The sequence below is a fragment of the Macaca mulatta genome, chromosome 1 (assembly GCF_049350105.2).
Source record: "Macaca mulatta isolate MMU2019108-1 chromosome 1, T2T-MMU8v2.0, whole genome shotgun sequence".
Lineage (NCBI taxonomy): Eukaryota > Metazoa > Chordata > Mammalia > Primates > Cercopithecidae > Macaca > Macaca mulatta.
This window is the reverse complement of record NC_133406.1, coordinates 164,452,160-164,475,869: the sequence shown is the minus strand read 5'-3', so window position 1 is coordinate 164,475,869 and position 23,710 is coordinate 164,452,160. Positions and strand designations below refer to the sequence as shown.

Sequence of the window (23,710 nt, the reverse complement as noted above, 5' to 3'; positions counted from 1 at the left end):
AAAAAAAAAAAAAAAAAAGGTAAGCAAACAGACAAACAAAAAATACCAAAAATAATGAAAAACAAAAAACAAGTCAAAGAAAAGTAGTGCATAGGCATTAAACTTTTAAAAATGTGTTTAGACAAATGTTGTTTAAAAATATTTTAGATTCATCCCATGGTTATGCTAACAGACATACTTTTCCTGAAAATATGGACAAGGGCTAGTTTATAGGAAGAGAGGTGGTTGGCTATTCTTTGCCAATTTTTAAATGGCAAAGTTTTATTACCATTAAAGAATGGAAACAGACCTCTGTGAATAACTCATTTAAAATGTAAGCTGATGAAAGAATGAGATAGACATTTTTCTAGTGTTCAAATTATGCAGTGCTTGTCCTAAATACTGCTGAATTCACCACTTGGAAGGGAAAACTAATCTTATTTGGAACATGCCATTATTTAGTATGTAATTTCTTATTATTTCTTAATTATAAAGGTGTCAGTAAAAACCACAAACTCAGTTATTTAAATCTTTGATGCTTTTGAAAATCTTCATCTATTAGGCAGAACAGATTTATTTATGATTCTATTAATTACATTTTAATAAAAATGAAGATGAAATAAAGTGGAACAAACTGAAAAAGAAATCATAGGGTTAGTGAATCATTTTTAACTACACTAAATATCAAATAAACACAATGCACCATGGCTGATTAAAAAGTACTACATACAGTGATTTTTTAAAAATCATGATATAAATAAGGTAGCTTCCACTTAGAACAAAAGTGTCACTGATTTCTCAATCAACTGAGAACACCCACAGGGATAATCACAGGCCACTCTTGTCGTTAAACATGAACTCAAAATCCGTCCAAATCAAGTAATCAGTCTGATGATTAAAAAGTAGAAAACGCCTTATAGAGAAATATAAGATGATCTGAGAATATCATATGTGATGAAGGAAGTAATAACACATCCAAAGTTTCTTACCTAAAACCTTTGAGCAGCATCCAGAATGGTAGGACAATCTGATTTTCAATTTCATACATTTATGGTTGCTAGCATCTTTCATCTGGAGTTCTTAGTTCTCTCTTCAGAGTTGAATGAATCGAATCAGATTAATCAGCATTTACTGAGTATGAAAGGTACTGTATTTCCTTGCTGGGGGCATAAAAAGGTGAAGGCTGCAAAGGAAAGAACAAATCAGTAAGCTTACAATCTATTAGGGAAGTAAGGCTAAAAATAATAACAAAAAAGATGTAGATAATAGGTCAAGTCAACACTAGAAAAAAATTCCACCAGATAGGATGTGACTCATTGCCAAAAGAATTTTGCAAACAGTAATTGTTGGAATTCAAAGAGGAGAAGCTACACTAGACTAGGGTGGTCTGAAAAGACATCAAGAGCCAAATGGGATTTGATCTGGGATTGAAGGAGGGTGAAATCTAGCTGAATAAAGAATGCGAAAGTCAAGACAGAGGTTGGCAGACTGCTGTTCGTGGGCCTCATTGGGTCTGCAGATTGTTTTTCTACATCTGCAGAACCAAAAATGGATTGTACATTTTTAAATAGTTAAAAAAACAAAGAATAATATTTCATAGCACTGAGAAGTATATGAAATAGAAATTTTAGTGTCCATTAAAAGGTTTTATTGGAACACAGTCACTGCCCATTGTTTATATCTATGGCTGCTTTTGTACTACAATGGCAGTGTTGAATAGTGGTGACAGAGACCAAATGGCTTGCAAAGGCTAATATTTACTGTGTGGCTCTTTGCTGACAAAGCTTGCCAACTGTTGGTGTAAGAGAATAACGGGCAATGATTATGGAAAGAATGTTGGCAGGCCTATAAATTTATCAAGAGGCCACTGAAAGTTTTGACTATAGGAGGAAGCCCATTCACAAATTGTTTCTGCTTCCTATACACATCACCTGGGCTTGCAGGGCTTGCAAATGTTTGTTAAACCAACAAATGAACCAGGATTTTCAGATTCCTAAGTCACTTGTTGTTTTATATCTGTTGCTCTTGAAAAGAATGAATGGCTTTCCCACAGGGGACATGCCCTTTACTCTCTCTGTTTGTCTGCTCCACCTTCACACAGGTGTGCTCGGAGCAGCTTGATACATATTGACATTGTTGGGCACAATAACAATACCTTGTGTTTCAGGGGTTCTGTAAAGAATGTACTTAGGTGACTTCTTTTTGGACCTTTTCTCTTTGCATTGGATGATGTTGTTCTTCTATCTTTCAGGCAATAGTTCAGAAATAGATACAAACAGGAGGGTTCGGGGAGATTCCTGGAAGGGGATGGTATTGACACGAAGAATTAGCAAAAATCGTAGCTCTCTCCAGAGGGTTTCTGAGGGCCAGACTATTCGAGAAAAAATGGTTCAGGCAAAATAAACTGCAGCAAAACCCAACTGTCGGGCCCTCTCCCCTGGGTGTTCCCATCAGTCCTGCATGGATGCACTTCAAATACCAACTTTCCACTCTAATCTTTTAAGGCAGCATGTAACTGGGCCTCACTGAGAGGAGATATACAAGAAGAGTGTAGAGAAACACACATGAGAGAAATCTCACAATAAAAGGAAACAAACTCTGGGAAACATGGTTAAGAAATATCAGACTCAATTAATAATGGAGCCCTCAACAGCCTTGGAGAGATCCAATACAAACTTAATTCAAACTACATGCCAATGCTTCCAGCCATATTTCCTTTTTTTTTTTTTCTTTTTTTTTTTTTTTTGAGATGAAGTCTAGCTCTGTCAACCAGGCTGGAGTGCAGTGGCATGATGTTGGCTCACTGCAACCTCTGTCTTCCGGGTTCAAGCAATTCTCCTGCCTCAACCTCCCAAGTAGCTCAGACTACAGGCGTGCACCACCACACCCGACTAATTTTTGTAGTTTTAGGGGCTTCACCATGTTGGTCAGGCTGGTCTTGAACTCCTGACCTCAGGTGATAGGCCTGCCTGGGTCTCCCAAAGTTTTGGGATTACAGACATGAGCCACCATGCCTAGTCCATATTTGCTTTTAATTGATTATGTTTTTTAAGAAAAATCTTAGAGGGAAACTCTTTAAGAAAAACAAATCAGGTTAAAAACTACATTCTTCTAGGTAATGAAAAGTAGGTAAACAACATTAGTTGTGGATTTTTAAAAAATTAAAAATAGCTTTTTTTACTGGTCCATTTGAAAACAAACTTTGGGAAAAGATGGAATCTTCCAATAGCTGAGATGAAGTTAAGGGGGAACATTACTGAATATAATATTTAAAAAATGTAATTTTAAATCATGCGTAACTTGTCTTGGAGTTCATCCCAGGTAAATATCAGTATAGTCAGGGATAATGACGAATTCTGGATTAGAACTGTGTAAAGGTTTGAAATAGCTGTAAGCTCAAGTCCTGGGAATGCAAACTGGATGACATTTTGAAATGTCCTACTATCAAAAAAGAGGGAAATGAAGCTTAACCCCATATGTCAGTGTATTCTCATAAACAGCTACCTAAAAGGGCATAGCCACAGATGCACTTAAACACAACTACAGACACACATGTGGACCTAGACACCTAAATGCCTACTTTAAGATATGAAAAATTTCCTAGGTCACAATTACAACAGTGCAATGGTTTCTAGAAAAAGAAGATCATTTCCTATCCTGGCTCAGAATGTTAAAAAAATGACTTTCCCATAACATTTTCTAATGGATCTTCCAGTCACAGTCTCCTATGGAGGCATAATTTATGTAGTGGATGACAAAAAGAGTTTTATGATATCTGGAATTCATTTAAAATCTTTAGATTGGAAAAATTGAGATCCAATTAAAATCTTAATAAATGACTCTGTGTTGCATATAAATATATTAAATTAATATATGTGCAGGCTGAAATTGGAGAAGTTATGAGAGTCAGCATGTTAATTCTATTTCTATCAGGGAACTAACTGTATGTTATAACTCTGAGAATTACGGGGTAATGGGGCTGTTTACATTGAAGCAAAACTGAATTTAATTTACATTGAAGCAAATTTTCACCCATGACTTGTCATAACTCACGAAGTCTTCACTTTGAGGCATGGTGAAATCTCACTAGTGAAAGGCCTCTGAGGAGACGGAAGATGGACCAGTTGGAACCAAGAAGAGCCCTAGGGAGGATGAGGTAGTGAAAGGGCCAGTCCCCAAGGATCTCTCCATGAAGGGAAGCAAAGGCTGGCAGGCTGCTCTGTGGCACCACCAGGTAGCAGGTGAGATACAGCAGTGAGAATCTTTGATTGGAAGTCATTCTCATGCACAGAAGGTGGTAACAGCTTGGTTGGTGAGAGACCAATGAGAAGTGCCGGGTCTTTGTTAAGGTGGGACCCAGGAGCTGAGGGTTGAAAAATACAGCGTGAGTGCATCTATCTGGTACACTCAGATTGATACTCACATTCTTGCCCTAGGTTTTGCATCCTAGTACGTATCCCAGGGAGGATTCATACTTACCCTAAGTTTTCCTATGGCTACACTAAGACAACAGGTGAAATCTGAAGAGTGACAAATGACAGAGATTGGGCTTCTAACATACTAGACAGCTGAATGTAGCAGTTAAGATAGCAAACCCACAAGTCCCTAGATTCAAACCCCTGTTCCCCTAGTTACCAGCTGGGGGTGATAACATCCGTGTGGATGTTGTGAGGATCAAATGAGATATTTTATTTAATTGAAGGATGCTTCCATTTTGTTATGATTATTTTTGGAAATAGAAACTCTTGGCTTTAAGTCACAACGTTAGAGCTGGAAAATTATGCTACACCTATGGACTTGACTAAGCTGTTCCTGTAGTTTGGCCAGTTTTAAAACAAAAAAAATCCTGGCCACACACTCCTACCCTCCCAGCCCCAACAAACCTGGCTGTAACTGCATTCCCTGATAGGTTCAAAATCTGTTATTTTCATCCAAAAGCTTTTTTTCTTTTCCAGACATCAAGAGTGGTCCATCTAAAACAGTGATTGTTAAGATTGTTTTGTAAACCTTCCAGTCCAGATTTATTCTAGAACTTGAGTTTGTTTTTAAGATTGTTATGATGAGATTTCTAGTTGTATTTAGACATAACTTTTGGATGCTAATAAAACATAACACCTTGGGAAGTATGGACATGGGTGGGTAGAAATTTAATGGAGAAAGCCATACCCAAGTAGATTGAGGGAGTTAGTAAAGGCCCCATCTTGGCATACCCAAGACATAACATGTTAAATGTTTGCTCCGTTGGTGTTCATCCTCCTGAGACACCCAAGGTTGATGGCAATCATTCTACTCAGCTTCTCCCACAAATCTATCTTTAGTGGAAGATTTTCTTCTTTACATAAAGAGCTATCATTTAAAAAGTGCTCATAGTGCTAGAAATTGAGCTGAGTGCATTTGCAAACATTATTATCTCATTTAATTCTCTTGAGGATAGATACTATTAGATAAGGTAAGGATTAAAGAGAGGTTAAGAAACTTGATCAAGGATACCCTGCAGGGAAGTCCTTAGCGGGGCTGTTCACTAGGGCCTGCTGTTTCGCTTTCCGGATGTACAAACTTCCTGGAGAGAACAATGTGGTCTGCCCACCCTTGCCCCTTTGCCCTGCTGTTCTGCCAGGCCCAGACCCTCTTTCCTGAGAACTTTGCTTCCAATTTGGCTAAGGCCTTTTCCATGTTATAGTATCATGTATCTTTTATTCTTATCTTTCGCACTTAACTGTGAGCCCACGTTGATGTTAGATATCCTGAAAGTCATTCTCCTATCCCTGAAAGGTCCTCAATATTTTTCCTCCACTTAGTGGAAGGGGAATAAAGTTTATTCCTCCATTTAGTAGTAGCTCAATAAAAAAAAATTTGTGGAGTTAATCAAGGGATGAGTGAATGAATGAAATACTGAGTTTTCCTGGCCCATGAAGGACCGTGAGCTACAGCAGCAAAGTATATCGTTCCGAACAAGGAGTTCTTACTGAAAACACGCTGGATCTGTAAGGCAGAGGAGGGAGCGGCGGGAATAAGAAGTCGAAGATCAGGGTGGTACCCCAGGGAGACTGAAGACGGGAGCTTCCCATGGGACAGGCAGTTCATCCACAGGCTCAGCTTCTGCAACCTCCTTCCTGTGGTTACTCCTGCTCTCTGAGAATTTTGCAAGTTCTCATCAAAGAAAATACCAAATTCCTTGAAAGCCTGATTTCTGCCTTGTGGTTTGTGAGCCAGTCTCATGACACCACCAGCCCACAGTGCTTTCTCCGATTCCATGGAGGCAAACTAGATGGGGCTTCTAGCAAGTGAAACTTCTTTTGGGTAAATGTTTGGGGGTTGCTTTAAAATTTTTCTGATAGACCAACTGGTAAAAATCTGTGTGTGTACACGGAATGCTTTCTCCCTTCTGCAATGCGCTTACTCTATTTGTAGAAATAACTGCTTCTCTTAGCCGGCTCTTGCTTGAAGCAGGGAAGAGCAAAGTCCTGTCATGTACACACACACACTTTATAAACATATATTGTACAATCAACATGTACATATCTAATACAATATACACGCGTGCATCCTGTATCTGTAGACTGTATATTATGCACATACGATTTCATAAACAAGCTTGTAGCAGGAAAAGGCAATAATCCATATACTGTACACACATATATGTATGTATAAAATACACACACACAAAATATACCATACACAGTGTAAGGTTCATGACGGCTTTCATTCGTTGATATTTGTGCTCCCTTATTAGTGGCAAATTATTAATTTTAGATAAGCCCATCACAGAGTGAGGGCTCAATCCTTGAACAGCCCAGGGAGAACTTCGTTGCTACTTTTGAAACACCCTTTGATGCGCCCAAAGTCTGTAGAAAGGCGATGCCACACGCACTTAAGTTTGACAAAGTGTGAAACGTCTGTAAAAAGGAGTTCTCTGATGTGTGAGAGAAGACGGAAGCGAGAAGAAAAGACCGTTCTCTGGCCCCCCGCGGGACCCAGGTCCCTGCCTGCTGCGGAGCGCACTCGGTGCACGCCGAGCCGCGAAACATTCACAGAAGAAAACAAGAGAAAGAAGTAGCAGGCACCGAGGGGCCGCCGGCGCCGGCGCCCGGGACGGCACGTGACCCGGGGGCGGGGCCGCGCGGGCCGCGGGCCAGTGGATGGGGACGGGGGCGGGGCCGCGGCTCGGGGGGCGGGGTCTGTGGCGGCGCAGTTTGCCCCGCGGTCCCCTTATTTGGATCTGCGGGAATGTGGGCTGGAGCGGTCCTGCCGCGGTACCAGCCTCCATCCTGCCCCCGGGACTGCCCCTGACCCAGGCGCGCCCACTGCTCGGTGGCAGGAGGGCCGGCGGAGCGCCATGGCCTGCATCCTGAAGGTAACGACTCGGATCTGTGGCTCGGACGCGTGGTTGGCCAGCCCCTTGCTGCTCAGAGGCACGGAGTCAGCCGCGGTCCCACCGCATCCTCATCTCAGTTGTCTTTTCCTGGCATTGATTTTCTTTTTGTTCCTTTGGCAAATGCATATGGAGGGAGATTCTGAAACATGCAGCTGGCACAGCTTCTTTTCCCACCATTCCTGCCTGCTCGCGCCTGCATTGAAGGAGCTGCAGACTGTTGGCTCCAGGGAAGAGCAGGGCTGTGTGCCGAATAATGGGGATGGTAGGGAGAGGAGGGGTGTTCCCGCGGGTCCTGCGGCTCTGTGGAGCCTGAGGCCTTTCAGGGGCCACGGGGAGGGGTGGAGTGGCTAGGCGTGAGTTGCTGGTGGTGAGGGGCACAGCGCTTTTAATGGAGGGAAGAGCGGAGGTGGTCTCTACTGTGCATTTGATCATGTGAAGACAGAAACTTCTGAGTTTACAGGTAGTCCCTTAGGAATGAGTTTTCTATGAGATCTGCTAGCTCTGTGTGCCCTTAGCTCTACTTTGGAAAAGTTCACACGAGGATGTATATGTTAGTAGAGAACCTCTCCCTCTCCTTATGCTCATAAATTTGAATAGACAAAATGATTTTATACTCTGTCAAAGTGCGCTCAGCCACCCCTTCTTTGTTGAGTTTTCTTTCTCCAAGACCGGATTCTCAGCCTCAACTGAGCATCTTTCTGGGTTCACAGACTTGTGGCCTCAGGTGGGAGGACTTGGTGTGAGGAACTCACTTAAAAAGAACTTTCTATCCCACTGGTAGAGGCCTCCCCCACCCTCGTTTTTTTTTTTTTTTTTTTTTTTCCACTACTTTTCTACAAGAACATAACCTGGTTGCATGAATCAAAAACATGCACAGCATGAAAGTTTCCTGGGCCTTAACTGGAGAATGCAAAGACCTATTTGTCCAAGCATGGGGGAACTGTGTGACGAAGGAAAATACCAGGAAACAATTCGTTGTTGTTGTGTTATTGTGAAGTAGCATTTATTCGTCTATAAGATGATATGAAGTCATCTACTGCTGTTCTGGTTACCTGAATCATTTTCTAACGTGCCTAGTGTTAATGATGACAATAACAGACTAACCTCGTAGAACTTGTTTCCCCTTCTTTGCATAAAGGAGATCAGAAGTTTCCTGTACTTCCTCTTTTTGTTTCAGAACATTTTCCAGGACATAACAAATGGTAGCAAAATCATGAGAAAATAATACATCAGTATGACAATATGCGATATTTAACCTGGAGGCTCTTAGCACAAGGACTGAGATATGAGTATGAGTCATCTTTACTATTCATTGTGTTACTTGCTGAAAGGGACATTGAGGAGCATGATATTTATTGTTGGCCATCTTTTTCCCTTTTGATTTCTCCCCTGCCTTGTCCTATACATGTGGTAAACATCTTTAATGCACATCCCAACTACACATGAATCTGGTCCAATCTGTGTCTCTTCTAGCACTTCACACTGCTCTCAGACATTTGGGACATTTCTGTCCACCTTGTCTTCCCTCCACTGAAACTGATCTGGGCTTTAGACTCAGAAAGATATGTCTGGATGCTGGCTCTGCCCACTGCTACCTCTGTGATGTTGAACAAGTTACTTAAATGTCTCAGGGCCTTAGTTTCTTCAATATAAGATCAAAGTAGTGGCACCTGCTTCACAAGGTTGCTGTGAGGATGAAATAAGATAGGGTATGAAAAATACTTTGTGTCACAAGGATTTAATATGTACCATTTTTTCCTGTAACATATAATAATAAGTGCAGTTTGGTTGATCCTTACTATATCCTCAGTCTGTTTCTTATAACTGTTATTTTTTATAAAATACAAAGTGTCTTTTATTCTTTAATCTTTACATAAAACCCTAAAATATAAGTATCATTGTTTTAAACCCCATTTTACAGAGAAGAAGTCTGAAGCTCCCTAGTTTAAGAGATTTGCCCAAGGCCACACAGGGTTAATGACAGAGATCCTGGATTTAGACCCAGATATGTCAACCTTCCATATACTTTACTGCTGTTCCAATACTTTCCCAGGTGATGACTTTTTTTTTTTTTTTTTGAGACGGAGTCTCGCTCTGTCGCCCAGGCTGGAATGCAGTGGTGCAATCTCCGCTCTCTGCAAGCTCCGCCTCCCGGGTTCTCCCAGGTGGTGACTTTTAAGATGTCCTAATACCATTCAGTTCCTAACACCTTTGAGCAATCACTTTCTCTAGTCATGGTCTAGACAGTCTGGGCTGGGTCTTTTTTCTTTGTTGTCTTTGAAAAGCTACAAATGGAATAGTGCAGAATACAGGTTTCAGTCCAGAGACCTGAGTTCTGTGCAAGTTTGGCCTCTTGCATATGATTTTAGACAGCCACTGTAACTTGGAGCCTCAGTTTTCCCATGTTGAAGTGTTCATAGACTTATAACCATTGCGTTACAGGGTTGTTATGAGGATAAAACTATGGACTTTTTTTTTTTTTTGAATGAAACATGTTCTGCCATTTGCTGGCCCTGGACTTAGTGTTGGCATCTGTAGAAAAGGAAAGGTTTTCCTCTGCCCTCTTAGTTTCTGTGCCTGGTCCTGATAGCTAAACTGACAAAAGGCATGCTAACAGAGGAAAAGCATACACATTTTATTTGATGTTAATGTTTTTATGTGTACCATAGAGGGCTTCCTATATAAGAAATAAAGACCCAAAGAAGGGGAGAGGCCTGAGAGTTTATAAAGCATTTTAATAAGGAAGCATAAATTGTGGAGATGTGACAAGACAAAGGGAAAAGGGAATTTGGACTGGGGCAGTCGATTGTGAGAAAGCGGGAAATGTATGGGGAAAACTAATGGAAAATAGGTGAGTGTTTTTAGTAGAGATTTATCTTGGTGTTGACTCTCCATCTTTGATCATAAGAATGTTCTCCTCTTCCTGGCACAGGGAAGGGACATTTCTCATGGGAAATTTTATGCCTTGCTTTTAGGTAGAAATGGGGGGGTCAGAAAGCCCTTCCTGTATCTGCTTTTTCTCAATTGCCTTTAGCTCAAAATAATCAATATGCCAAAGTGATATATTTTGGGGTGGCCTGTTTTGATTCCTTTTACATCACAAGATGCATAAACCATTGACCCCATTCACAAATGGCTTACGGTTTAGTAAGGGTGATAGAAAAGTAAATGAGTGCTTAGGTTATAATGTGAAGAATGAAACTACATAGGTCCATGGAGGGCATAATAGAAGCCTGGAAGGAGAGAGCAATTGCCCCTGTCACTGGGTAGTTCAGACAGGCTTCCCACTGATGATATTGGAGTTGTGTTTTGAAGACTAAATAGGATTTACTATGATGGAGCTTGTGTTTTAGAAAGATAACTTTTGAGGCAGTGCCAGCTTTCTTCTGTGGGCTAAGACTTTAATCTTCTCAACAGAATTTTGCAGTAGATTTTACTATCCATTTTTACAAATGAGAAAACTGAGATAGAGAGATATTGATTAAAGTATCATTATTGCCTACACAATAGTGGCCCTCACTCAGAAGAGACCCCCATGCTGTGGCAGCTAATTTTGGTCTTTTAGGGGATATGGAACGATCCCCTCAAGGTGCTGTGCATGCTGAGGGCCCATTCTGCCAATATATAGGGCTAGTTCTCAAACAGAATGATGATCACCTCATAATCATTTAATTTTGGAATACAGACTTCACATTGCCTGGACTTTAAAGCCAGAAATATGTGAGCTTTAATTATGGCTCCACTCCTTGTTAATTATAGAGCCATAGCAAGTTTCTTGATTTCACTACCTCAGTTTCCAAAATGGGAATGATCATGCATTCCTCAATGGGTTATTCTAAAGGTTAAATGAGATAATCTGTATATTAGTTATATTGCAGGGGGAAGAAGAAATTCTGAATCTTAGCAGGTTTATTTCTTGCCATGCTCCTGGTTAGGCAGATCTCCTGTGTAGCTCTACCATTGAATAAAGAATCAACTCAAGGACCAGTCTCTTTATTATTATTATTTTGAAACGGAGTCTCACTCTGTTGCCCCGGCTGGAGTGCAGTGGCATGATCTTGGTTCGCTGCAACCTCTGCCTCCTGGATTCAAGCAATTCTCGTGCCTCAGCCTCCCAAGTAGCTGGGACTACAGGTATGTGCCCCCATGCCTGGCTAATTTTTTGTATTTTTAGTAGAGACGGGGTTTCGCCATGTTGGCTAGGCTGGTCTTGAACTCCTGGCCTCAAGTGATCTGTCTGACTTGGCCTCCCAAAGTGCTGGGATTACAGGCATGAGCCACCGTGCCTGGTCTAGGACCAGTCTCTTTTCATAGTAGCTCTGGTGTCTTCTTGGGCCCCAGAGCCCTTGTCAGATTCTCTGTTTTCAGCAGCTCCAGCAGACAGATTACAGGGAAGATCTTGTGGGGGTGTTTAAAAAGTCTCTCAAATTTGATAGACAGGAAAACTCTTAGATTCAATTTGTATTTATTTAATCATTAGTGAAGTTAAGCTTTTAAATTTGTATTAGTCATTTGTCTTTCTTCTTTGATAAATTATAGATACTTTAACATTTTATGCAATAAATCCTATCCATATTTTGTTTTATGATTTCTACCTTTGGTCAGCAGGTACATTTTTAGCACAGTGTCTTGTACACTTTTATTTTTTAAAAATATAGGTGAATTGTATTAACTTTTATATCGGAAGTGGACACTGAGTGGACATGTGGACACAAGAGCCTTGTGAATCATTTCTGCTGTCGAGAAGATTATGGTTTTACTAGGTGGATGAGGCTTATGAACATGAAGCGGTTAGCTGATACGATAGATGCATGACTAAGCCACAACTACCTTCTCTCCAGTTACCTGTCCTCATATATTTATCTTGATTGATAGGTAATTAGATGAATGATGATACCAAGTTACGAACTTGGTGTCTTCTCATTTCCTCTTCCTCCCCCTGCCCCCGACCTAATCCTTCTCTACAGTGCATCAATTCTGTCTCAGGAAAACCTCTCATCTCTGCCCCTTCCTCTCCATCCTTACTCCCTCTGCCTTGTTCAACTCCTACTTTAGAGTCACATCTGTGGTCAAGCCGTCGCCTGCCTCAGCAGGCTTCCTCCATGCTCCTGTGGTCTAAGTTCTTGTCCCTGTAGTAGCAGGTATTACCATGTACTGTCAGTAAACTGCTTTCATGCCCAACTCTTTTTTGACTATCAACTGTTAGGGAGCCGCAGCCTTTCAGTGTTTACTGAGCATCTGTAAATGAATTCTGTTCTTACCCTAAGTGAGATTATAGACTTAGTGAGAAGGCAAATAATTAAACTAGGAATGAAAACTATGCAAATTACTTTGAAAGTTACACCTCATGGCATGGGAGTATATGGGTGGGGCGGTGATGGTTACTTACCTGAATGTGGAAGGCAGAAACGGCTTTGTTGTATTCAACTTGGTGTTCCTAAGAACTAAGCTGGCTCTCAGTAGGTGCTCCTTAAGTGTTTGCTGAATGTATGACTGGTGTTACTAATATTTTTTGATGTCAGTTATAGACACAGGTCCAGCTTGTTTTCTGAAAACAGCTGAGCTCTTCAAGGATGTGGCATGGATTTTTTAACTCTAATGTATAGCAGGCAGATTAGAGCTCGTCAGTTAGTTTGCTCCTTAAATTTTTTCTGAGTATGTTTCTTGTAGGTAGGTCTGTTATCATTCCTCATATAAAATCTGGGGCCAATTTAAAATTTGGGGTTGGGGGGGCGGGGAGATGGGAGAACTGGACTAGAAGGAGGAAAAAAGGGAAGTGTAGGTGTGGTTTAACTTTTGTCATGATCATTTTGGTTCCCCAGATGAACAGAAACAGATAAACCAAAAAAACCCAGAAAACAAAACCAAACAAAAAAACAATCAAAACCCAAACACCCACAACCAAAAGATTGTGTGGTTCTCAAACGATGAGGTCTCAAAGCATTTGAAAACAGTGTGGCTTCACTGAGACTGGAAAGCCACAGGGACTTCGCAGGTACACAGATGATAAATCTGAAACCGTAGGATAACCCTGGCAAGTAGACAAGTCACTTCATTTAATAAATCTGCTATGACATTTCTTACTGCTGCCCAGGAAATGCTGAATTCTCAGCAGCTGCCTGGCCTAATTTCCAGTCTTACAGTGACTGAGCAGATGCTTTTGCTACGTTTATCAGCACACTGTGGGGAATGAGTGGTTTGGGTAAAAGTAGTGTTCTTTGGATGGACTGATAACAACGGCAACAATAGGTGCCATTTATTGAACAGCCAGAGTGCTCAGGCTGGGTTCTGTGCTAAGTAAACTTTTATTACAAATGAAGACACCGAAGTTCAGAAAACCTAAGTAAATTGTCCCATGTCCTGTTGTAAGTGATGGAGGTGGGGTTCACCCTGGCTTTGTGTGGTTATTAAGCAGGGGTGTTCAAACTTTTGGCTTCCTTGGGTCACATTGGAAGAAGAATTGTCTTGGGCCACACATAGAATACGCTAACATGAATGACAGCTGGTGAGCTAAAAAAATTTTTAAAAAAGCAAATCGCAAAAATACTCTCATGATGTTTTAAGAACATTCACAAATTTGTTTTGGGCCACATTCAAAGCTGTCCTGGCTGCGGATTGGACAAGCTATAGAGTTTGTCTTTTACCTTCAGTGCCAATTAAGTAAATATTTATAGGGATTCTGAATTTATTTCACCATCTTCTACCCCAGGCAATATCCAGTCTAGACAACTTCCTAATCTGGTGGCCTGATGGGGACCACTTTTAGCTGTGTTGTTTTTATTTGTTCCTCTGAGTTTCCTTTGTGACAGAGGAACTAGAGGAACTAGAGGGGCTGCAAAGACTGAGGAGATAAGAAGGTTTTAATTCTGTTTAACTCTGTATAGATCTTTAACCCTGGGCAAGTTATGTGAACGTGTATGTCCTTTTTGCGGGTGGGAGTGAGGGAGAGTTGGTCTTACCCTGAGCGCAAGCTTCAGGGCCCTTCCAAGGTTCTGGGAAGAGACCCTAGCATTTTGGTATTTATAATTTTATGTTCATTTTGTCAAGGAATCCCACAAATTATATACATTTCAGGCTCCCCAACCTAGATCTGCCGCGGGGTGGTGTTGGAGACCAAAAGAGATAATGCTTGTGAATGCACTTTGCAAAGCAGAGTGCACCGCACAGGTATGAAGTGGAAATGGCAAAAAATATTATCAGTAGTATTAGTACTGGTAACAGCTGGAATCGAGGAAACCTTTGTTGAAGGACTAGTGGGAGAAAGAAGGGGTTTAGATCTGAGGAAAACAGAGGAAGCCTATTAAACTTTCTAGTAAACGACTGAGCAAAGTTAGGAAAGCTTCTCTCCAGGAGAAAAATTTCTGTTTGTGAGAATTTAACACACATTTATGCCTGAGGGCTAGGAGTTGAATGAGGTTCTTTTCTGTTTCCTTTCGTTAGGGAACAGTGGAGGAAGGCATTTTTCTAATTGGAGGGAGTAGATTTACAAGTGCTACCTGGATCCCATTACCAAAAGCTGCAGTTAGCTGCTGGTTATTAAAAGGCTCATTATTCAGTTTATGGATTATCCAGACCCGTTTGTCTCCAGCCATTCTGATGTACACTTTTTATGCCTTTTACTGCCAATTAGTGACTTCACCTGCGCAGGCAAAAAAAAAACGGGTGCTAAACCCCAAATTGGTTCATTTCTCTCCTTGTTAGCAGCTCTGTAAAGGTTTGTCAGCAGGAGAGTGGGCCTGGGAAAAGGTTCAAATGAGGTGAAAGGATTATCTGCGCTTTCTCTATTGCTGTCTCTCTCTACTCAAAAATTGAGACTAGGCTCTGGTTCTGATTGTAAACTGATTTAAAGTCACTAAGTCAGAGACCTTGGCCTGGGATACTAAGAGAATTTAATAAACAGCAGTCCTGGGGTAGAGTGACATTCTGTAAGGAGCCCCTTACCCCACACTCCATATCTCCAGGCCTCTCTTTCATTTCCTGGAGGGGTGGGGGCCAACAACATCTGGTACTTGAGAGAGTAAGGGAGAAGTTAACTCCTAAACAGATTTGTCGGAGGCCAAAAAAAGAGGAACTTGGGTCATTTTCGTGTTTTGTTTTTTTTTTTTAAAGGTGTGTGTCTCTGTGGACACATAGTAAATATAAATATACATCCACATTCATTCAATTTTATCTTAATATTTACTCAGATTTGAAAACTATCACACGTAAAATCCTTTTCTGGAAGGGACTTCTCTCTGATTTCAAAGGCTATTTGGTTTTTTAGTGAGTTTATTAGCTCTACATTTACTAGACACAAAATAAAAACTTCTTTGGTCAGCTATGAAAGCTGTTTGCGTCTTGCTCTGAGAAGATCATGATCACAAGGGATTTGGAAGTAACATGTGTATGTTCTGGGTTGGAAATGAGTCCTGATCTGGGATTAAAACCTGGTTGCAATAGTCATCTTAGATTTTGAGAACTAGAATGAGCAAACGACTGTTGTGAGTTGATCCCCCTCCTTGGGACTAGTGGGATATATGCACTTGCAGCGAGCCGGGCTGTGATTCCTGGTGCTGTTTGCTGCGTGACTGGCTGCAACAATGGGCTGGACTCGAAAGAAAGAGAAGTGAAAGTCACTCTTTGTGAAGCATTTGCCTCATCAGAGAAAGTGGTACCCAAGAAAAGACGCTGGAGCTGCTCTCTGGGGCGTGGGCAGTAGGAAGACTGTGGGGTGCGGAGGTCAGAGCTAGACCGACTCTAAGTCCCATTCTGGCTTTGTGATTAATATGAATAAAACAATAATACCCTTATTTCATGGTCTGTAGCAGTGCTGTCCAACAGAAATATAATGTAGGCTATTTATGCAATTGTACATTTCCTAATAGCCATATTTTAAAAAAGCAAAAAAGAAACGTAGAATTTAATAATGTGTTTTATTTAACTTGATATATCCAAAATACTTTCATTTCAAAATGTACTCACTATAAAAATTAATGAGATATTTATAGCTTTTTTTTTTACAAACAGTTCTTAAAACTCGGTGTATGTTTTACACTTACAGCGTCTCTCAGTTTGAATTCTAAATTTTTCATCAGAAATACTTGATTTGTATTTTGATTTTACTAATGTAAAGTAAAAAAGTAAGTTCACTCGTCTAAGTTGAATTTTGCTTAGACCTTTTCCAATAGCTGAATGGAACATTATTTTTTAAAGATAAATTAATTAAAATGAAATGAAATTTAAAAAATGTGGTTTGTTGGTTATGCCAGCCATGTTTCAATGCTCAAAAGCCACATGTGGCTAGTGGCTCACATGTATTGGACAGCATGCTCCTTCAGGTATTCATCTTCACCATCAGAAGAGACCACTAGACTCAGAGACAATGAGAGCAGTGTAAGGGGCTGCAGAAAGGATTGGCCCCCGGGTCAGGTTCAGATGGGGAGCACACACCTGTTGGATGGACTCCTAGCAGCCAAAGGCTGGCGACTGATGAGCGAGTAATGAGTGCCTGACTCAGGGACACATGCGATGAGCCTTTGATGAGCCCTTGAAATTTTATCTGAAAATGTAGTCCTCGGTTTCACCATATCCTGAGCCTAATTTTCCCCCAGATGTTGTGCAGCTGTGAATTTTCCCAAGGGAGTGCTGCTTTGTGGGATGTGTGAGTTGGCTCTTTGGTCTCAGTGTGGTAGTGTGAACTCCTGGAGGCTTTGAGGGCAGAGACAGACTTGATGCACTTTTATTTGAGTTGTTTCATTGCTCCAGGAGGGTATTACACATATGGGAGCAATTTAAATGTCCAGAACAAACCACATGTCTTCTTTTAAGTCAAGAGAGCAAGGTGATTGCAGTTTCTTTGTTCGGTTTGCTTATTTTTTACTGCTTATTTCTGTGTGTATAAATTCAGCGACACGCTAATAGACATATGGCCAATGGTGCTTAGAGAAAATCTGTTTGTAAACCTGAATCTCTGTTTTGCCCACACATTTCCATTGTATTCCTGCCCTGCTCCAACTCATTGTCCTAGATCATCCAGTGTTAGCATTTTTTTCATGAGATGAACATTTCGTTATAATAATGACAGTAGCTGTCATTTGCTGAGAGCTTTCTCCATGTCAGGCAGCCTACTAGGTAGTTTACAGATATTTATTGTCTCACAACAACCTTCAGCATGAGCAGGATTGGTTTCATCTGACACATGACAAAACTCTGGCTTGACAACTTTACCAGTATGAGGGTGCTAGACTAGGGTCAGCAAACTACTTTCTCTAGAACAAGCCTGGCTTGCTGCCTGTTTATATGCAGCTCCTGAGTAAGAATGGCTTTTGTGTTTTTAAATGGTTGAAAAAAAATCAAAAGAAGAATAAGAATTGACAGGTGAAAATGATATGAAATTCAAATTTTTTGTCCATAAATAAAGTTTTATTGAAACACAGCCATGCTTATTCACCATATCTGCTTTCATGGCACAAAGGCAGAGTTGAGAAGTTGAGATGGGTACTGTATGACCTATAAAGCCCAAAATATCTACTATCCATCTCTTTACAGATAAAGTTTGCCAACCCTTGTGCTAGGCTGTTGAGTTCTTTCAGTGGACTTTAAGAACCACGGTGAAGAGCAGTGTGGTTCTTTCATGTCTGGCCAGCGCCAGGCCTCATGCCTCACACTCTGAATGCTGCGGGTATTTACTGAGCATAGAGCTAAACACAGTGTGTGGAAGAGGAGACGAAGCTTAGAGAGGCAAGTGACTACCCAAAGTCTGAGCTCCTAACAGTTATGTTGACCTCAGTGCTGCAAAACTTGAACTACATCAGGACCACTGGAAGGGGCGGTTGTACTAGAGTTTGCTAGGCCTTATCACCAGTTTCTGATTCTTCCAGTCTGGGGTGTGACTCAAGAATTTGTATCTCTAACAAGCCATCAGGTGATACTAGCACTGCACATCTGGGAACTGCACTTTGATTAACCCTACCATGTGACATCCAGCTCAATGAACAGTTGTCGAGTTATGGAAATTGCAGAGCATGGATTCAAACCCATGCATTCCCCAAAATAAATTGACTAGAAATTTAAATCAATTTAGAAATTTAAGTGCAGTGTATTCCAGTCAACTTTCTTGGCATTGTAATAATTTGATTTCTGCCTTCATTGTTTTCATTCAACTCAAGATTTCTGATGCTATGAGGCTCAGGCCACCGTACACATTGAAAAACTTTTTGCTTTTGCACGAGCTAGGGGCTGGGTCTAAAATTAACCCCTCGCTGATGGCATCACTTGTGTGTTTCTGGAAAAATCAGTTTATGATTATTTCTAAACCAAGGAATTTTGTTCCTGCTGATTGCATATCAAATCCTTTCTCATACTTTGGACCCCCCCACTTCTTTGCTGGCTAACAGGGAGAATTAGGGGTGCAGGAAATAGCTTTCACAGTTAGATTATGCTGGCTTTGGTTACAAAAGTTAATGCATTAGTGCTAGAGTTCACTATCTTAATTACTGGGTTAGTCTCATATTTAAAAAGTCATTATTTAAGGATTAGGAATGGGAAGATCGAAGACTGGTGAAAGATGATAGTTTTTTTTATGTTGATGATTCATAGCCTTGTTTTAGACTTTTATAAGTAATAAAAAGCACTGGATACTGCTGATTTAGTCTCTTCCTATAGGCTCATATTTGTGTAAAGAAGGAAATCGCTCTGTAAGTTTTCCCTTTTGCTTTCTCCTGGCTCTCTATTTCTGTGCCTTTATCTATAGTGCAGCCTATTTTTCTGATGTTCCTTCGTCATCTACAGTTTTCATGCCCCTTCCCAATACAGGTGTTGTAGGGATCATTAGCTAGGATGTCTAAGGAACCATACTATCAGCCCAAAGGAAGGGAAGCTTGGTGAACTCTTAAAACCAAGTAGATGAAACCCTCTTGCAGAGTCCCAGGATATAAGCCATTCCATTAGGAATCCTTCTCTGGGAAATATGAATCATTGCTGGGCCTGATGTAAAATCACTGGCATGGCATTCAGCTCACCATGTCATCCCTCACACCTTTGCCATGGCCTGGAAGCTGACTTCACTACTACTTGTGTTTGTTCTTTTATTGCTGACCTTGTCAACCAGGTCATTCTTTCTCTCTTCCTATTTCTAAGAGAAAATTCATTCCCCAGAAACAGCAAGTACCTGAACTGTTGCCACTTTATGTGTGCTGCCTTATTTATTTTTCCTCTCATTCTTTTGGCTGGGAGTAAGAGAACCTTTCTCTCCTACCTGGTTTATGTGGCCTGTTTATCTGTTCGTTGGCTGGTTTGATGTTTATTTAATTTTGCCATGCAGCTTAACCTCAGCAGCCTGGTTTTATGGCTTGATTTGAGCCGAGAGTTCTGCACATGACTTCTAACTTGTTGGTAAATTAAGGTTTGTTTTTCTCTCACCCATCTATGACCCATGATTAAAACCTTATTTGAAGAAAGGATATCCAACCCATATACCACTCTAGATTTCTGTGTTAGAACTATTGAAATCCACTATACATTATTTCAGATTTATGTAGGTTAAAGGGATCTGGGTTTGACCTTTTCCCCACTTATCTTCAGCAAATAGAGACATGTGAAGGGGAAGTTTATTTATCAAGCACTTATAGAGAATCTAAGTACTGTGGGTAAGAGGAGGGGTAGAGAGAATGGAGATAAAAGATTCACTGAAGATCTAATTTTTTTTCTAGGGAAATTTAGGGTGTGTATGAATAGTGATAATAATTGCAACAATAGCTTACATTTACTGAGTGCTTACCTGTACTGTGTTGGGGCTTTATATTTGTGGATTATCTCTTTTTATCCTCACAGGCTTATGAGGTACATCCACCTAGGTGAGGAAATGAAGGCTTGGAGAGGCTGATTCACCTCTCAAAGGTCATACTACTAGTAAAAGAGGGGTTATGCTTTGAATCCAGGAGTTTGGCTGAAGTAAAATACATTTCCTAGAACATATTACTAAGATCATACACAGATAAACTTATTTGTAACTTGCCCATGATAATAATAACTTTAATGATACAGTAACATCAGCAAAGATTTTCTGGACACTGACGATATCATAGGCACTGTATTTAATCCATACACATGATTTCTTTTAATGTTTAACAATCCTATTAGAAATCTATTTTATCTGAGGAAACTGAGGCTCAGAGAGAACTTAAGTTCTTTGTCCGAGGTCACGTGGCCAGTGAGTGGAACACCTGTGGTGTCATATTATTTGTATAATTGTTATTGTTATTAGCTAGCAGTTACTAAATGCACTAAGAACTAGGCATTGTTCTCAGCACTTTACATTTATTAATTCATTTAATCCTCATTTTACAGGTAAGGAAACTGAGGCACAGAGTGGTTAAGGTTACAAAACTGTGACAGTGGTAAGATTTGAACCCAGGCAATTTGACCCTGGAGTCTGTAACAGACACACCTATGATCACAGACTTTGTTTCTTTTGCCACTTTGGTGGTCTATCTCCTAGAGCAGAGAATCACTAGTACTATTACAAACCATTCCAGTAACAAATTAACCTACTTAAAAGGAGCTTGTGGAAATGAAAATATAACTTGAATTTTGACTTGAAATAAACTGAATTTTAAAAATCCTTTGAGGCTTTTTAAAGAATGTATTTGAAGAAGTTCCAATCAGATCAACTTAGGAAGGCCCTCTTAGGTCAAATCAGACACGGAGGAATGAATTTTCTTGTGGTGTTGAGCATAAGTCCATCATGCTGCCCGGGTGGGGAATGCCAGGCAGCTTTCCTTCTTTGCTCCCCCTGTTCTCCCCTCAATCACTCATCTTTCTAGATAAGGCCACAGAACACCCAGAGTGATCTTTTAAAAAGTAAATAAGATCATGGCAGCCTATTTGTTTGTTGACCTGTCAGTCAAAAAACTAAAAGGATCACAACAAAAACTAAAGGGATCACAACTGTTTTGTTTATCGCTCTGTATCTATCATCTAGCACAACGCAGTCAACAAAAGAATGATGAAATGAATTAATTTTAGGCAAAAAATTAGCACGTGCAAAGATATGGTGGCATGAAGGAAGAGGACATTTTGGCAAACAGTGAAAAGTTGTGGATGGCTGGCACTGAGCTGGTTTTGGGAGCTGGAAGAGATAACACAGTTGGGTCAGATCATAAGGATCATGTCAATTCTGTCAAGGAATGTGGATTTTATCCTCCAGAAATGGGGAAACACTAAAGGATTTTTTTTTTTTTTTTTTTTGAGACGGAGTCTCGCTCTGTCGCCTAGGCTGGAGTGCAGTGGCGCAATCTCGGCTCACTGCAAGCCCCGTCTCCTGAGTTCATGCCATTCTCCTGCCTCAGCCTACTGAGTAGCTGGGACTATCGGCGTCCGCCACTAAGCCTGGCTAATTTTTTTTTTTTTTTGGATTTTTAGTAGAGGTGGGGTTTCACTGCGTTAGCCAGGATGGTCTTGATCTCCTGACCTTGTGATTCCCCTGCCTTGGCCTCCCAAAATGCTGGGATTACAGGTGTGAGTCACCGCACCCAGCCACACTAACGGATTTTTAAACAGAGTTCTTGGGTTGGCTCTGTCCATTGTATTTTGTATTTGGAAATTACTTGTCTCAATGATAATTTTGCTACAATGATTGCACGTGGGCAATTTGAAAAAGAACTTTGAAAGTTAAAATATGCCAAAGATGTAAGTGTACTTGTTTATGACGGAGCTTGGAGTTGCATGTATCAAATGGGTCAAGCCAATGACAACATAACTAAACGTTTTATACAAATAGGTTATTAGTTGTACAGCTTGTTAAATTTTCCATTTGATGAAGGGAATCAAGTTTGAGCATTATCTCTTGGGTCATTTAGACGATACATTGTGGATTTATGGCTCCTTTTGGTAGAGTCAACTCTTGACATTCAGTTGACAGTATTGTCCTTAGGGAGGATGCTAGGTGGTTCTTCCTTCAGAGTCACTATATAGCAGCTGTCTGTGAGTCCTGCCTTGGAAAGACAATATTATTCTTTCAGCAGCTACTATTTATTGAGAACCTACAGTGTGGCAGATGAACTAATCATGTTACATTATGTAGGTAAACTTTATAGCATCTCTTTGAGGTAGATGTGTCCCCATTTTACAAATGGAGACCCTGGCTCAGAGAAGTTAAGAGTAACTTAGAGTTAGAGTGCACTTACATACACCTGGGTGTGCACCGAGAGTGTGCTCATATACACCTAGAAGTTAAGAATAACTTAACTTATCTGAGCCACGGTTTCTCCATTGTAAGTGCTAGTGGGGCCAGGGAGTAAAATTCAGAACTGTCTGACCCCAAATAGCTTGCTTTTAACCATCTGGTCTTCTACCTCTGTAGAGGAGAGAATCATTTAGGAAGCAGCTTATGGAAATAATTTTGATCTGAATTAAACTGATTATCTTTTGAAAGTCAAGAAATTCCTAGAACTTTTCTTTGATGTTAAGAACTTTTAAACTAGGTTATACTTAAGAAGACAATTTATTTAACTGGCTTAGTTCAGGTCAGACCTGGTGGAATTAGTCTCACTGATAAGCAGATACTTGAACAGAATCTTGATGAATAAGCATGAGCATTAACTTCAGGCTAACTGGCCGGGTGGCTGTGCCTCCTGGTCTACCCACCGACTGGTCTCCCTGCCACAAGTTCCTCTTCTTCATTTGTCACTCTTTTATCAGTTCTTGGCACAACCACCAGAAGGAATTTTTAAAAGATGCACATAAGATGATCTCATTCCCTTCCTTATCTGGTCAGTGGCTTCCTCTTTCATTTGGAATACATTATGGTCTTTGAATCATGACTCCACAGGCCTACATGATCCCTTTCCAGTCTCCTCCAAGGCACTCAGCCTCTTATTGTTTATTTTCTAGCTACTCTGGGGTCTTTTCAGGCCCTGAATCCGAAACATGACATTTGTGGAAAATGATGGGAAGTACTTTACGGCTAAAGCTTAGTCTGGACTCCGGGGGCTAGTGGGAGATTAGGTAGACTAAGGGGTTTGGACTCGACCTTGTAGGTAATGGAACACTTTTGAGACATTTTTAGCACAGAACTAAGTGTAATGGAGCCACTGAGCTGGGGAGTAGAATATTCTTCGTTGTCTTTTTGTCTTTTTAGAGTGCTCAGAATCCCTGCATTGCCACTGGTCATTGCCCTTTGTATGTGGAAATGACTTGTTCCAATTATGACAGCCTTGCAATTGCCTTGGCAGAATGTTTATCAGAAAGTTGTAAGTTAAAACATGGCAATGACATCTCTTTCCTTGTGTGTCATATTTAAGGCACATGTTCTCTGAAATCAAGAAGCTGAGCTAGGATCTTGCACTGGCCCCAGACCACATTATGTTGTGACCATGC

At 40.7% G+C, this 23,710-nt stretch overlaps 1 protein-coding gene across 2 annotated transcripts in view; it reads left to right on the top strand.

The window, feature by feature from the left end:
• The first annotated feature begins 7,151 nt into the window (after nt 1-7,151).
• ST6GALNAC3 (ST6 N-acetylgalactosaminide alpha-2,6-sialyltransferase 3) overlaps nt 7,152-23,710 on the top strand; it is a 555,981-nt gene continuing 539,422 nt past the window's right edge. The window contains 1 exon segment of one of the 2 annotated variants that reach the window (NM_001261629.1): nt 7,152-7,333. In NM_001261629.1, the coding sequence (NP_001248558.1) occupies nt 7,316-7,333 (18 nt within the window). In that variant the 5' untranslated portion in view covers nt 7,152-7,315. 2 annotated transcript variants of the gene reach the window in all.